General features: G+C 40.2%; 1 protein-coding gene across 21 annotated transcripts in view; it reads left to right on the plus strand.

The window, feature by feature from the left end:
* LOC109398814 (synapse-associated protein of 47 kDa) overlaps positions 1 to 17,758 on the plus strand; it is a 97,622-nt gene that overhangs the window by 2,915 nt on the left and 76,949 nt on the right. For 6 of the 21 annotated variants that reach the window (XM_062856121.1, XM_062856119.1, XM_062856138.1 and 3 more), the window contains exon 2: positions 9,266 to 9,458. In XM_062856121.1, coding sequence (XP_062712105.1) covers positions 9,266 to 9,458 — 193 coding nt within the window. Of the gene's footprint in view, positions 1 to 8,492; positions 8,821 to 9,051; positions 9,459 to 17,758 lie in introns of those variants that run through there. The other 15 variants (XM_062856136.1, XM_062856125.1, XM_062856127.1 and 12 more) reach the window with 9 other exon arrangements.

Consider the following 17,758-nt stretch of genomic DNA (forward strand, 5'->3'; position numbering starts at 1 on the left):
TGTTTAACAGAAATCCAATTCATGGCACCAGAACCTTATCGTTTAAATATAGTCAAATATTTAACAGTTAAGAAAAGTCGATATCTTGAATTTTGAGCTACCATTTTGGATTTAAGTCCGCCATCTTGGATATTCTGGTCGCCTGGACTCCAGACTTCTTCCTTATACCGGATATATTCATATTGCATGGTTTTTTTCAAAGTTTCTTCAGTTGGATTTTGTTGGTTCGAATGAGTTTTTGTTGAAATCTCTGAAAAACAAATCCTGCTGGAATCATTAAAGGAAATTATGCTAGAATCTCCGGAGGTATTCCTGCTGGAATATTCAGAGGAATACCTGATGAAAACCCAGGAGACATTTCAGCAAGAATTTCCAATAGAATTCATGGAATAATTATTGCAGGCAGAGGCGCCTCGTCCACATGTTCGACCTGTTCTTGGAACGGGTATAGGCTGAGAATAAAACTCGCAAAATAATCTTTAAGTAGATAATATTATACAAAAAGAATAAACTAAATTTAAAACTCCCACCACACATACCCCATAACAACTTGCACACAAGGCGCTAACATCGTTCCCAGTTTATGAAGAACGAAAGACGACTCCAAGTCATCCACCGGCAGAAACCAACAAGAGCATGCGAGAGCCAGCCCTGCGCAGCTCTCTCTTGCTCGACTCTTCGAAACTACATGCCACCGGTTCCCCGATTCATGCGAACGATGGATGCTGTTCCCAAACCAACAGTTTTCTCACTTTTTTTGCCTCCGAACGGCAGTGTTCATTCGAATTCATTTCATTTTACTCTGTCGCTCATACGTTCCCTACTCGTCTAGAACCAGCAGCAGCGTTGTCAACGTTTCTTCCCATTTTTCACTTCCCGCCTGCTTCTCACGCGAACACGCACGCTAAGCGCAACCGGCTAAAGTCTTTAAAATCATGTTGAAAATTTACAGTTTTAGAATGCTAAAAAATGTATGTTGTATCGTTGTTGGAAATTAAAGGATTATTTAACAATATCTACAAAAATGGAATAACGAACATTGATTGCACAGTATTTATATAAATACTTTGCCAGCTATGCTTACCGATCAGGTTCTCAAATGTGTGTAAATGATTGTTAGCATGCTGGTCGGTATACTCTTTAGAGAAAAAAGCGATGGATACCAGAGGCACACAGCTAAACGCAAAGAGCTTCTTCAGTGGAAAGTTTACATGTGTGTAGCAAAACCAGAAATGAATGAAAGTTTAGACTGTGGTTTCTCGGTTTGTCGTTCTACGTAGGCTGAGAACAACTTGCGCAGCTAGAGCACATTTTGGCACACCCAATGTCGTGCGCGCTTGTTATGCATTACATCCAGCGTGGATGAAGCTGGGGGCCGAATGTTCTCTAGCTCGTTGGCAACGGTTTCTAAATTTTAACTTCGAGGCCATTACGTGCTAAAACAATTTATAGAGGTGGAAATTTCTAACATTTGCGGAAAAGAGAGCATGTTGGACATGATTGAAAAAAAAAACAAGTATCGTCGGTGTGTGAAGAACGTTAGAAAATGACTTCCACCGAAAATGGATTTTTCTAAAAGTATGTTAGATACCAAACTTCGGAAGTCGCTCAAAGGCGCATCTGAATGCGAATCGCATCTTTATTCACGATGAAAATGCGAAAGATATTTTTCAGAAAATGGTTAACAAACAAGAAGATAAAAATCAGCTTATGTTAAAAACCACAATACTAAAACAAAAAAAAAAACAGCAAGCATAAATAGTATAAAATAACTCTAATGTGTTTTCATTTAGTAAAATAGTAATCTGTAGAACAGGTCAGTCTGCTAGTCACGAGACGCCTCTGATTGCAGGAATGCCTGGAAGAGTTCCCGAAAAAATACCTGAAGGAATGCTTGTAAAAAATGTGGAGAACCTGTTGAAGAATTTCTGAAAGAAGAATTTTTGAAGGAAATCCTGAAAAAGTTTCTTAAGAAATCTCTGGAGGATTTTCTAAAATAAATCCTTAGAAGGTTTTATGAATCCCTGGAGCAATCCATGGAAGGATTTCCAAAGAAACCTTTGGAGAAATTTTGGATGAAATCCATGGCAGATTTTTTAAAGGGATACCTGGAAAAAATCTGAAATAATTCCAAATTTATGATTTTTTTAGGAATTTATGAGGATGAAAAGTTTGCTATAGGAATTCGAACAGAAATTTATGGAGCAATCTCTAACGAACATGGAACAATTTCGGAATCAATGAAGATTTTCTAAGCAATATGAGAGATTTCTTCTTTCTAAAGGAATCTGTGAAAGACTTTCTGAAGGAAATTGGTTGTATTTCTAAAATAATTTATAGATGATTTTATATAAAAAAAAAACCTGAAAGATTTTCTAAAGGAATCCTCAGAAACATCTATAAATGAATCGGTGGAGGGATTTCTAAGGAAATCTCTGCAGAAGTGTCTATAGGAATTAATTGCAGATCCGTTACCCTTTTAATCTATTTTTGTAGGATTCTCTAAAAGTATTTCTGAAGAAAATTTTGGGAAATTTAATCAAAAATTAATTGAAGATTTTTCAGGCAAAATCCAAGAAAAAAAAGAAAGAAATCATCAATCATCTATCATCATCATCAACCCCTAGAAGATTTTATAAAGGGATCTGAGGAGGAATAGTTTCGGTAAGAATTTCAGGATATTTTTTTTAGATTTTTTCAAAGGAATCGCTAGAAGAATTTATGAAAGAATTTTTGGAAGATTTTGTGAAAAAAAGCTAGCAAGAAACTCCGAAGAAAACCGGGTGAAATTTATTGAAAATTCCAAGAAGATTCTATTTGTTTTGAGAAAATTAAAATAAAAACTCATTGATAGTTTTTGGGTGAACAGGGCTTGAATGGTTTGTGCTAGATTTCAAATAGTTTAAGCCCAAATATACAAAGTTCTTTTCAACAATCGTATGAACTGAAAAATAATTAAAATACTTTTTGTCAACACTGTAAAATACTTGAATGAATGCGACGAATTACTTCGGAAGTAACCGCAAGACATTGCCCAGTGAGAATGTTTAGGAATTTTCAGAAAGAAACTTTCACTGGAATTCTAAAATAATATTGCTTTGTTCATTGAAAAAAACTTGAATAGTTTCTCAAAATAAAATACATCGTAGATAAATTTCCAGGTAACATCGTGGTAAATATTCACAATAATGTAGAAAAATCTGATTGTTGAGAAATCGGACGAACGTCGAAAACACATGATCAATCTTCGATACTTTAGAAAACAGTGAAATCTTGATAACATTCATCCTGTTTGCTTTTAGCCTTAGGCCTTTTCGGCGCCCCTCTGAGGCTGGCGCCCTTGGCGGGGGCCAACCTGGCCAACCGCACGCTACGGCTCTGGCTCTATCTTTCCTCTTTTCAACAGCAATTCATTTTCAAGTGGTTTTTTGGAAAAAACTTTTGAGTTATAACGGTTTACATGAGCCACCATTTGACCAAAATCGAAGGGTCTGCAAAAAACTATCGGTTGGGTCCGATTGGTTGGGTCCGACTATTTAACTATCGGTGGGTCCATCAGTTTGAGTAACCAAATGCATTTTCCTTACTTTTTTAGCGAGGACTTTCAGAAAATCGCCATCCTAAACATTTTTGAAGACAAGGTGGAAATAGTGGGCCGGTCTCAGCGAGAATTACCCTAGTGTCAAACAGATACTGTTTCTTGAGTTCTTTCCTTGTCAAATATTTGACCCTGTGTACTTCAGGCCTTAGCCAGTTGAAGAAGCTGCTACCGACACGACACGGCTATCTAGGCTGATCGGGAACAGAAAGTAATATTGATGAGCAACTTCTTTCAAACCCGAACAGCCGACTTTGGTACCTACTCACGATTTTGAGCGCACAAATCTCTTTGTAAACAAAACCAGCGTACCTTATTATATAAGGCTTATTACAAGTACCAAATAAAAAAAAAACAATGTTCTGTTGTTTAAAGCTTGCACAGATCTTAAACGCCTGAAGTTCTCATGCACTGATGAAGCGAAATTTCAAGACGTTTGTCCTTAAATACCAAGTATTTCACCAGGATTTTCGTCTACTGTTCGTCCACTTCTGCTGTTCTATTTTTTCAAATATTAAATTTTATTGTTGTAATTGCTCGAAATTTCTGCAAATTTCGAATTTCAAAATTTAGCAAATTTTGTTCTTTCTTCATGTAAAAACTTACATAAATCGAGAATCATGGAAAACCATTGAAATGAGAAGACACTCGGTATAAGAAAACCTTTCTCTTTAATTAAAATAGAGCATAAAAAAAGCGTTCAAGACCTGCGGCGTTGTGGCAGCAGTGACAAAACAACCCGGCCCCAACCTGTTTGAACTTGTCTAGACTCTAGAATATGCGTTATGAGTAGAGGTTATGTCGTGAAAACTTGGAAGTTTGAAAGGGAAATATGTACCAGTTCCCTATCAGTTCAATGTCCAATAACCATTTTTTTGGTAAATTTATCGATAAAGCGAGTTTTTCTACCTAGATCCCATAAAAAAAAATCTGTAATGCGATTTAACAAAAAATACCCTCACTTTAGGAGGCCAATAGGAGTAATATTAAATCACAGAGAAACTCCCACAACACTTGTGCTACATTACGTTACAACGTCACGAAAACCTAACCGCCCAATGCTAATCATGTATGTTTGATAGCGGTAATGACTTACCGTTCAGACTAAGGCCTGAGTGACCTCTGCTGTACATAGGAGTCGTCTCCATTCCACTCGGTCCATAGCTGTATATCTATCTCCAGTTCCGCATTCTGCGAAGGGTCCGCAAGTCGCCCTCCACTTGATCGACCCACCTATCTCGCTGCGCATCCCGTCTTCTTGTACCGGTCGGATGACTCTCGAGAACCATTTTTAGTCGGGTGGCTATCCGACATCCTGCTGACGTGACCCGCCCACCGTAGCATCCCGATTTTCGCGGTGTGGACGATGGTTGGTACTCTCAGTAGCTGATGCAGCTCGTGGTTTATTCCGCCTTTTCCAAGTCCCGTCTGTCATCCGCACTCCGCCGTAGAGTGTACGCAGCACCTTCCGTTTGACAACTCCAAGCGCGCGTTGCTCCTCTGCACGTAGAGTCCATGCTTTGTGCCCATAGAGGACGACCGGTCTAATCAGCGTTTTGTAGATAGTTAACTTGGTGTGACGGCGAACTTTGTTCGATCGCAGAGTTCTGCGGTGTCCAAAATAAGCTCGATTTCCTGACGAAAGGCGTCTCTGAATTTCTTCGCTGGTGTCGTTGTCGGCGGCCACAAGTGAGCCCAATTACACGAATTCTTCAACCGCCTCAATTCCGCCACCGTCGATGGAAATTCGGTGTGGCGGGCGCGGTGATTCTTCCCTGGAGCCCTTTGCCATCATGTACTTGGTCTTCGACACATTAATGACCAGTCCGATTCGCCTGGCTGCATTCTTTAGTCGGATGTACGTATCCGCCATCGTCTCAAATTTACGAGCAATAATATCAATATCATCGGCGAAACCAGGCATCTGAACGGACTTCGTGAAAATCGTTCTACTCGGGTTTATCTCCGTTCTCCTTATTACACCCTCTAAAGCAATGTTGAACATCAAGTACGAAAGACCATCACCTTGCCGCAACCCTCTGCGAGATTCAAAGCGTCTTGAGAGTGTCCCTGATACTCGAACTACGCACATCACTCGATCCATCATCGCCTTGATCAATCATATCCACGATCGTATCAGTTTAACCGCGAATCCGTATTCGTGCATAATCTGCCATAGCTGTTCTCGATCGATTGTATCATACGCCGATTTGAAATCGATGAACAAGTGATGTGTGGGCACGTTGTATTCGCGGCATTTCTGCAACACCTGGCGGATGGCGAACATCTGGTCCGTTGTAGCGCGTTCATCCATGAATCCAGCCTGATATTGCCCCACGAACTCTCTTGCAATCGGTGATAGACGGCGGCATACAATTTGAGAGAGTATCTTGTGTAGGCAGCGCTCAGTAGTGTGATCGCGCGATAGTTTCCGCAATCCAACTTGTCACCCTTTTTGTAGATGGGACACACGGTACCTTCCATCTATTCCTCCGCTAATACTTCCTCCTTCCAAATCTTGGTAATGACGCAGTATAGTGCTCTCACCAGTGCTGCTTTACCATACCACGGGAAGCTGCAAAGTTTACGCACCGCTGGCCGTTATCATTTTATACGGCGTGCAGTATATTGTGAAGCAAGTACAATGATACACTATGGCCAGGGTTCGAGAAAATTTTCCCGACCGGAACGAGAATCGAACCCGCCGTCTCCGGATTAGCGGTCCATAGCCTTAACCACTAGGCTAACTGGAGACCCCGTATGTATTACCATAGCTGTTTTTATTATTTATTTAGTTTTTATTAACGCAGTCTTCTATATCACAAAACGAGTTTTATTATTTACCCCGACGTTTCGGCGCAGTTATGGCGCCTTCTCCAGGGGAAACTGTAATTATTATTAGTTTCATTACAATGTTTTAAGTATACTAAACATTTTTTTTAATTTACAATAGAGCATTCATTTTTGGATTGGGGTTGTGGCGAACTGTAACTGTCGGGGTTTCAAAATTTTGGTACCTACATGCTATAAATTATGGATATTTAGTGTTTCCGTTATGGATTTTTGGTTGGAATTATTTCAACTTACACTAACTGCGGTGAGAATCTAAATTTAAAAATTTGATCTCTATACTTTTTTGCGCGTTCTCCAGTTTGCCTAGTGGTTAAGGCTATTGATCGCCAATTCGGAGACGGAGGGTTCGATTCCTGTTCCGGTCGGGAACATTTTCACGACTCCCTGGGCATAGTGCTTCACAAAATACAAATTCATGCAATGGCAGGCAAAAAAGCCCTTCAATTAATAACTGTGGAAGTGCTCAAAGAACACTAAGTTGAAGAGAGACAGGCCAAGTCCCAATGGGGACGTAGAGCCTGTCCGTAACCCCATTATAACGCTTTTTTGTTGAAGCTCTGCGGCAGTATATGGAACATCTCCAGAACGATTGCTAGAACGCCGGGAATCATGGTGCTCTTTTAATGTGAAGAATATATGTAGTGTATAGTACTATATCAGTTAAAAATAATACTAAAGTAACAGCATGTAAACATTGACCTCACCAAAAGTGAATGAATTAATTAATTTTTCGGGCTGTTTCGCCCGATTACCGGTCTGTGTATTTCCTCCCTGTCCTACCTGCGCGTTCATGTCGCCGACAACGATTTTCACGTCACGCGGCGAGCAACCATGCATGTGGACAGTGGACGTTGATGATGCTGTAGTTGAAGAAACGGCCCTTAACTCTTAACATGCACATCCTTGCGTTGATCGGCTGCCACCCGATCACACGTTGTCGCATCTTGCCCAACACTATAAATCCTGTTCCCAGTTCATTGGTGGTGTCACAGCTTTGGTAGAAGGTAGCCGCTCGATGCCCGCTTTTCCACACTTTCTGTCCAGTCCAACAACGTTCCTGCAACGCCACGATGTCGAAGTTACGGGGGTGTAGTTCGTCGTAGATTATCCTATCACATCCTGCGAAACCTAGTGACTTGCAATTCTATGTTCCAAGTTTCCAATCGTAGTCCTTATTTCGTCGCGTGGGTCTTTGCCGATTGTATCGAGTCGTATTTTCTCCTATGTTATTCGCAATGGGGATTTTTACGGGTGGCTTATTGGGCCTACGCCAACACTCCTGTCTCGCCGGAGGGCCATCGTGCCAGTTCTGTTTAACGTCCCAACCAACACTGGGACGACCACGCTGATGGGGCTACCACATTTCTTACTCAGCCGCTGGATGCCAGAACAGACGCTGTTTGAGCCGCACCTCCTTGGGGAACAGATGCTCGGGTCGTACCTCCTCAATCTAGCTGAAATCAGAAAAACAACAGTGCCCAGGCTGCACTACCAGCTTATCACACAACGACACAACTCTTAGCTGGCGGTCTTTATCATCGCTTGACCCGTGGAAGCAGGAGGTAGGAACTTGTGAGGACCAGAGTTATGTTGGACGCTCTCCTTATCGACTCACCGTTTTGCAGCCCATAGCGGAAATGAGCACACATCAAATGGAAGTGAGGAGGAGGCGAGCGTCGCTAATGGCCAATCGATCAACTACCGATTATTTAAATCGACGGTTGATAACGTGATCGAATAGAGTTGGGCGTGCGTTTCCCTGTCATCGAATGCATAATAAGTATTATCAATGACCGTTATTGTGTCTCTCGTCACAATCAACGAATTCCTTATTGGTGCGATTGACCTTGAAACGATTCGTTGATTATGATAAAGCACCTCCGCAATGACTTTGAATGGGCTTACGAATTAATTTACGCGATACAATTAGCCAACCATGCTGCTCCATTTTAACGAAGTTCCGCTCGAGATGGCATTTTTCAAAGTGCAATCAAACAGGAACCCGCAGAGACGAAGGAAAACTTCCGAACATTGACAGATGTCCGGTCGGTTTGGTGGTACTGTGGGCACGCAGTACGCATGTCCCGGACCAAGCACACGCTCGCCGTCGTCAACGGTTCGGGCCTTTCGGGCATCCTTCGTGCGGAAACGTGTGGATGAGGTAGTAGTTTTTCATCCTGGCAGATGCGCATTTGCAGAACGATTTCCGATTTGGAATTCGATCGGTTGCCGTGTCAAGTGGTGGACGGAAGTTGAAATTCAGTGGAAATTTTCTCCCAAATTTACTGTGCTGGATAGCCCCTTTTCAAACTCCTAAACCTTCGGGTGTGAACAGTTTAGCACCGCAAAGTCCTTGCCCATAAAATCTGGTAATTATTTCATTCCAATCGTTGGGTAATTCTCTACATCTTGGAAAATGAAAAATTCTTTGTCTCTAATTGACACTTACTGGGAGTGAAAATTTTTCATGCCTAGGTGGATACTCTGATCAATAAGAAGAAAATAGCTTTTCACATTTGTGTCGTTTGAGTATTTTCATAGGAAATGCGAGCAAAGTGCTGTATTTATTGGTAAAAAGAAGTTGTGGCTTATTATTTTAGGTATTTCCAAGAACTTTTCATTGTTGAGTGAAATAAAGTGAATAGTGCAAGCATTTGATCTAGTAATAGCAAGGACTTTTCTCGTGTTACGTGATAGATTTTTCTTTTCGTCCAAATAGCAGTTCTTGAAAAAAGTTTACTAGAAAACGTGATAAAGAAAATCGGAAACAAGAAGAATTCAATTTATCTAAACGAGGAATCCTCGTAATTGCAGTGAATATGTTTTCCGGATTAACAAACCAAGTCAGCTCATGGATTGGAGCTGCCAAAGGCGAACCACAGGACGAGGAGGTTCCAACACCCCCGAATTCCGCTGCAACAGCTACGACGACGACAACGACAACAGCCCCTCCACAGGCAGGAGCAGACACAGCTGCGGCCCCTCTAGGAGATGAAGGTGACAAAAGGTAGGTGAAAAGTGCGATGGCGATGATCACATAGTTGTGCGAATATCCATAGCTCAGCGCATTGATCCGTGCTAAAATCCTATGTGAACTTTTGCGTATCACGCTATGATGCATGTTAGAAGAATTTTTTTTGTCACTTTCTGAAGCTTTATCGACTAGACTGAGAGACGACGTTTCTGTCACATCTCTGGCTAAGCTAGCAGCGAGAGTGAAAATTTCCAATCACATGATGCGAAGATTCTGTCCTACGCTTGAGTGCTTGGGGTGTTGCTGTTCGTATAATTATAAATTCTACTTTTCATTTTTCTATTGATACTTTGAAAAGAGTGTGCGAAATTTAAAAAAAGGCGGATTCTCAAGACACGAAGTAATCGAAATAAATTTCTATTCAAATGAATTTTTATCTTCATGATTCATGCATTTTTTCGTAAATTTGAATAGTTGAAAGCTACTGATAGTTACCATTTGAAATTGTTTTATTTTATGAAATTTATCTAGTGTATTGTCTGCTTCTTCTCATTTCCGATTCATACCTACATCTTCATTATTAGAACAGTGTTGACTTTTCAGTTTAGTATTCTATTCGCACTTGCACAGTAATTTACTGGGTTCTTTTACGACCTTGTTTGCAGTCCTATAGGGTATTGTACCATTTGGACAGTTGAACCTATTTTGGACACTTTTCGCTATGACTATAACGATTTCACACCAATAGAACACGATTGGTGAAGTACTAGATTTGTAGTAATGAGCTGAATATTAGTATGGTGAGAAGGTCAATTCTCCGTTTCTGCAATGAAATGGTGCAAAAAGCGTGGGTGTTATGATTCCTTGCCTAATTTGATGCTGTTTGAGCAAAACTTTGGGCAACAGTGTTGTTGTTTTCTCCATTTCTTGCAACACAAACAACATAGTTATCCAAAGTTTTGCTCAAACAGCATCAAATTAGGCAAGGAATCATAATACCCACGTTTTTTTGCACCATTTCATTGCAGAAACGGAGAATTGATTTTCTTACCATACTAAAATTCAGCTCATTACTAAAAATCTAGTACTACACCGAACGTGCCCCATTGATTTGAATTTGAAGTATATGGAAGTACAGTCGGGTCTCCTATTAGACGCTGCCACCCACTTTACGCCCACCGCGTTTTCCAGGCTGTCGTCTAACCAATTTAGTTCATTTTTTGTATGTGATGAGTCATAAAATAACCTTTCGGCAGTCGCGTGGTTGGCCACTACCGCCAGCACCATGCTCATGCGGAGTGAAAAAAGCGAAATTTGTTCAACGAGTTTTACAAAATACAACAGCGTGATCCCTCGAGGGATAAGCACTAACTGATCAAAAAAAAAAAAAAACAGCTGGATTGGATGCTAGACAGCCAAGAAATTGTGATGGGCGTAAAGAGGGTTGCTGCTCCTAATAAGATATTCGACTGTACATGGTCGGCGTTAAGTCAGACCGGACCATCTGTTTTTCAATGATTTTGGAAAAATGTCCTGTAGGCACATGGGATATCAAATTAAGCGCATTTTTTTTTCTGAAAAACTATAATTCGTCTATGTTATGATACATCTACATCAATATAACATCGGAAAGTTCTGAGTTATCAAATTTCATCGCTTATCTTTACCTGCCCAAAAAATCGTGTAGTCCACTGTGACTGAACGCCGACCATATATAAAAATGAATTTCTGTCTGTCTGACCCTTATGGATTCGGAAAGTACTGGTCCGATTGGCGTGAAAATTTGTATGCAGGGTTTTTATTGGGACGGGATAGATTCTTAACGTGGTTTGAAAGCAGTTTATGACATTAAAAATCGACGTTAGCAAATATTGCATAAAAATTTACGTAAACAACTCAATAATTATGTGGTTATTATAATAGGAAAAATATAAAACGTTGTTATTATACTGCCGTCCTACGCATAATTGTCCCATGTTATATGGGAATCCCATATAACATGGGACAACTATGCGTAAAACGGCAGTATAGGAAAAATATAAAACGATCGTAAAATATGTTTACAACCCAAAAAACGAAAATTTAAATGTGTTATTTCTTGGCTCCTATTACCGCTCATAATAGATCTATTCACCGCTTACTGGATTATTTTTCCATGGAGTCACATAAAATATACATTTATAAAAACAAAATAACTTTGATTTACCACAGTATCAGTTTATCCAGTTTTGTTAAAATTTACTCTCTTACGGGTTTTACTGTTTTATACCTGTTGGATATTTCTTCCGCTGTTTTGTCTGAATGTTCCTATGCTGCCCTGCAGCGCAGTGTGGAAAATATATTTTTTTAAGAACATGATTTCAGGTACACCCACTTCAAAACTTGGTGAAATGAAAGTTTTTTAATCTGGCAGCATGTTGTTACATTCACTTTTGTTACGATAATTTACTAAAATTTGATAATTTTTGTATGATTGACCCAAAATGAGAGGTGAATGGGGCATGAGCGGAATCTTCAAGGAATCTTGAAATTTCTGAAATCTCTGAAAGTACCACCTGAAACGAAATCAAGAAAAATCTCTGATAACTTCTGGCGAAATCCAAGTAGAATATTTGATAATCGTTCTTAAGTCATTTCAGCGGAAGTGTTTGACGAACCGTGGCGGACTTTATGGTAGACTAGCAGGACTAGAGTAATTGTCCCTGGGAATTTCATATTGCAATCGCTGACGAAATCACTGAATGCTTGAAGAACACTAGACAGCATCTAGGATTTCTTTGATCTCATAGATTTCTCATAGAATTGATGATTTCAGCCTTAGAAACCTGCCTGACTTCCTGCAGTAACCATTTACTCTTCCATAAAGTCCGCCACTGGTTCGTCAAACACTTCTGCTGAAATAACTTAAGAACGATCATCATAGTCACAATTGATAGTTTTTTTTGATAGAATTTCACGAATCTTATCTAAATATTTCGTAATTTTAATGTTGATATTCATTAGTTTTCTTCATCATAAGATACGAGACAAGAAGATTAAACAGCACATGACTTAGCATCATTCAGTAAATTATATCTAAACTTATTTTAAAGTTCGTCTGAATCCTATATTTAAGGCTTTGAAAATATTCATTCTTTTAAATTTTCCTTAAAAGGTTACATTTAATTTCCACTGTAAACTATGGAATTTCAGAATCGGGAAAATTTTCAAAAAGCTACCGGAAAAACCGGGTAAAACAGGAAAAACTCGGGAATTTTATTTGTTGTTCTGAGTGGCCAGCCTACGCACTGCAACCCCATTTCCTCGAAATCCGTCTCTTCCAGGCAGCATTTTTTCTTTGAAAAGGTGTGTGTCTACTGCTTCAACTTCCATTTGTAACGTTCTACGTTATTCCGAGTCTCATGCTTCTCCACCAAAATTTCTTCACTCTTCGTTCAACAAATAGGGGAACTGGGGGTAAGACGCCCACGTTAAGGAAAAGTCCTATTTTGACCACGAAACACTTTATAGTACACAATTTTTTGACACAAATATGAAGCATCAACATGTTTCCTTCCAAATGCAAGAAATCATCAACCAGTTTTATGTTTTGCTACTTAAAAATTCAAATTTGAAAAAAAGTTTGATTTTCAGCATTTTAGTTTGAATACGGGGTAAAATGCGCGACTAGCTATAGCTAACGCCAGGATGCCAAATTGTGCACATATACTTGCGTGCATGGTTTATTGTCGTGAACTGTATTGTTCGTGAACTGTATACAGTCGTTACATAATTATGGATCACCTGTAATTATGGGTCAATTCCATTTTACTGCACAAGGAGCTGTTTTACCAACAATTTAGACAAAATGACCCACGGATGTGTGATTAGTGAACTTATTTATAATGCAAATGTGCTATTGTATGGTTCTTATTTGTGTTCTTCACAATTTATGCCAAAATTTGGATCTCAATTACTATTTTAATGTAATTAACTAGGGGTGGGCATTTTACCCCACACATGCCTCAAAAGTTTGGACCCTTGTAAAAAACTTATAAGGGTCAAATTTGATATTTTTTTCACCTGAAACACAAATAATGGAAGTGTGCAAAACAATTTATGTGGATAGCGAGAAGAAATTTCTTGTAAATTATGAAATAAAGTACAAAAATTTGATAGGTTATAATTGCATCAAAAGTAACAAAAAGCATTTTTTGGTGTATTTTGTACAATTTTTATGATAAAAATATGTAAACTCAAATGTTATTTATTCTTATTATTACGATTGCAGTTGAAAAAAGTATAAAAAGTAACGTGGTTTGCCTAAAACAAGGGTGGCCCATCTTTCCCCCTATGGGCGTTATGGCCGCAGTTCCCCTACTTCTCCTCCAAAATCTCTTCACTCTTCGTTCAACAAATCGTTCCTTTGACCCTGTTCCATGTATCCGATTATGCCCTCGACTGCAGAGATGTCCATATCCTCAGTGTGGGAAAGAGAAATAGAAAATACACCACTCTCGCTGTGCATCTGAACAGGAGCCCTTCTCTTATATGTGGATCCACCACTGCGATTCGGATGCGCGCGAGCTTGGTGGGTAGAAATAAATCTCTTAGCTCCCTGAGCACTACACCCTAAAACGAAAGTACACAGCGAATGAGTAACTTGCGAAAAGACAAAGGATTTTTCACTCATATTTGCGTAGGACTGGATCAGCACAAAAAATGTGCTGATCCGATGTTACACAAATTTGCGTGAATTTTCACACAAGTTTGCATGAAATCTTTTGTCTTTTCGATCGCTGCGTGAAAGTTACTCCTTGCTCTGTGTACATCGATCTTTCCGTGTAGGCCACACAACAGTGCGACGAGAGAGATTTCAAATTCTCTTCGGTGAAAGTGTAAAAAATCACCCGCACGGAGAGACGAAACTACCCAAAAGTGAGTTCTTCCCACCCAACTTCGGGGTTGCGTGCATCAAGCCAATTTTGAGTTGATGGAATCGATGTTTTTGTTGGGTTGTTCCCGCTTGCTTCCATGTGAAAAAAATACCTAATTTTAAGTTTTTTCCACTCAACCGAAATTTTGACTAGGTTGTATTCACTCAAATTTGAGTACTGTGCTAGAAACTCAGTTTTGGCTTGACGCACGGAACTGCAAAAGTTGGGCTGTTTCTCTCTTCACTCTCTGACAACAACAGAAAGAGCGCATGAAAAGGGAGATGAAAAAGAACTCAAATTTGAGTTTAAAAGTACCTAATTTTGAGTTTTTCAGTTTCTCCGTGCGGGTGCGCGCTCCAGTGAGGTTTTTGCGCCAGAGTGCGCGCTGCGGTGAAACGCCGGAGAGTTCTCGCCCCGGCGACACCATGGTGATAAATCGGTGACTGCTGGGTGAAAACACGGGAGAGCGCCGGAGAGCGATGTGCGCGAAAGAGTGAGCCACACTCGATCCAAGGCGGACGAGCAAGAGCACGCACTAGCGCTTGGTCTACCTACCACCCAAAACAAGAGAAACTTGCTTCTTGGTGTGGTGAAAAATGTTCCTATCCCCAGTGTGGTCGATAAACTGACGCCGCAGTGAATCGCTACGGTGAAATGCCATCTCTGCTCGACTGCATAGCCAATGACTACTTTAGCTGTAATTCAGCAGTCCTTTAGAGGGGCCTCGTCGAGCTCGCCCTCGTCCGGTAATGCTATCTCGAGATTCTGCGTGTCGGTACCGTACATTGTTGATTACAGAGAGTATTGGGTGCAGTTTGACCATCAGTATAATCGATGTTAGCACCACGATGTCGTCGATATCGTCGGAGGAGTGCCGTTCACCGATCAAAACGTGGTTCAATTGGGAGTCCGTTTGCGGTGTGATTTCCAGGTGTAACGATAAGGGAGGCTGTGTTGGGAAACAGTGCTACGACTGGCCAGGCCATGTTCTTGGCGAAGGTGAATAGGACACTGTAAACACATAAGCGTAAAGAGAGCCTATAGCTCATTGGAGGTAGCTTGTGACGTCATGCGACTTTCAATATGACATTGAAAGGCACGTCATCGAAAGCATCCTCAATATTCAAGACATCACCCAAGCAAAATCTACGTTTCAGCGAGTGTTTTCTTGAAAACGTATGCAACTTTGTGTAAAAGAGTCACGGTGGACATCCCAAATTGAATAGGCATGTTAGTCAGACGAACATCACATATGTGATAATCGACAATGCGTTTCAAGCATTTCAGAAAGAAAAAGGTAACCAGATTAATCTGGAAATCATTCCTTCTTTAAACAACGCACGCACCCTTTCGGGATAAAACTATAAAGTATTTTCACGCCATGAAAATACCCAATAGAAAACTACAAGAGTTCAAAACATGTTTGAAATACTCAAATCCCACTGGAGAAAAATAGAACAAAACCCTATTTGCTCCTGAAGATTTCAAGTAAGCAGAGCTTTTTAGTGCTCACTAAATCGATTCTATAGCTACAATCCTCGGAGCAGAAGCTAGAGATTCGTAGCTATACAAAAGCCTGGTATATCCGGAGATATTTTGATTTTGAACAGATCAGAGTTCCTTTCAGGAATACCTCTTGCGGTGTGCACAGACCGCAGAGGACAAGCTTCTTTCAAAGCAATAGTTATGATATACTACAATGGAGGGCGTTGTATGTAGTAACAAAACCACAATGAAACTCTCTTGGAGTAGCAATTGAAATGAGTTATCCATACAATGTTATCGCAACCAATTAGTACAGGTTCCCTAGTTTGTTGAGCAGGGACGCCTGAATACGTAAAGTTTGCAAAGGAACATTCAAAAGAGCAAAGAAGGTCAAATAATGGAGACTCCTCATCTGACACATGCCAATCAGTCAATTAGCATAGCATAGCCGACCGTACACATCCTGGGGTGGCTGTCGATTGAGACGTTCAATGCGTCAGAAAAGTTGCCTGGGACTTGACAAACTTTTCATTTAACGAACTCTCGACACCTGGTCAGGTCCTTACGATCTGCGGGGATTCCGAGGAAATGTTGATTAGATATCTACTCAGAATATGTCCAAGAACTTGGCCCACTTCATAGATATCTGGAGTTGGAAATTGAATGGGGTGCTTTCCTTTGCGAAACAGCGTATGAGAAATTGTCATGGTTTAATCATTTACCTGATTACCACTGAAAGAGTATACATAACCATTAAGAAAGTCGCACAAATTTCGTAGGTGATACAGCCCTAGACCACAGCCTCCTTCCCATCGGATACCAAAACACAAAGATTGAAGACTTCTCTGACCTCTCGACAAGACTGACGCAATCCTACAACAGTCGAGAGTTGTCCTGGTCTCGTCCTTGCGACTGCTGAGGAATATGAAAGGATGGTTAGTTAGACACCTAAAAAAGATGTAGAAAGTCTACGATCTCTCAGGCCTAGGTGTCAAGGGAATATGGGTGTTATAGGTGTTGTTAGTGGAAGGGTACTCCAAAGGATGCGGTTGGGCAACTTGCAGGCACACCATAATTAGACTGCTTCGAATTAGTTATCTGCCCAATACGTCCTGGTTTCCTCGTCATCTTAATGGCATTTACTTGATATTTCGGTTGAGAACCTGAAATATTAGATAATATTAACATTGACATCGAATAAGCTAAATACATATTAGTGATACGGTCGCCACCGTTATAATTTTTTACAATATTATTTGTTTCATACAATAAATTTACCTGAATCCTGCTGAAATAAAACGTTGATTAGCAGCAAAATTTAAACAAAAATATTACATAAACATCAAAAAGTACATCAAACTTTGATCTTGAACTAGTTGTAAACTTCTGCCTGATTACTTTCAATCAAGATCAATTTCAAGATCAAAATTTGATTTGGTAGATCTTACGCCGCAACGCACCATTCTAAGGTGATCTACCCACGTTGCGGGAGCTGACACATGCCAATCAGTCAACTCATGACAAATTCTGCTCATGGAGGGTTGGGTTAGGTGCAATTCTATGTTAAGTTATCCATGAACTAACTGTACCACCTAAGTATTCCATCAAACATCAAGCATCAAGCACCCTTAGCAAATTTGTGCCTATACTAGCTTCCATATTCATACGCAACACGATGAAATTGAATATAATAACCACAGACAAACAGACGTAACACATGCGAAATTTCCATCGACCACGCTTTTAACGATCATTTTAAATTTTCATAGTTGTGGCTTCCACAACCAGAGGCGCGTGCATCGTTTTTCTATGCGTTTGACGTTTCACACTAGCGCCTTCTGTTGACGATATTGCACAACACAGTGATTCGTGCAACTTTTCCACCAGGTGATGGTAGTGTGAACTGGGCGATGGATTTCCATGAAAATCGTT

This window comes from Aedes albopictus, chromosome 3 (assembly GCF_035046485.1).
Source record: "Aedes albopictus strain Foshan chromosome 3, AalbF5, whole genome shotgun sequence".
Classification (NCBI taxonomy): domain Eukaryota; kingdom Metazoa; phylum Arthropoda; class Insecta; order Diptera; family Culicidae; genus Aedes; species Aedes albopictus.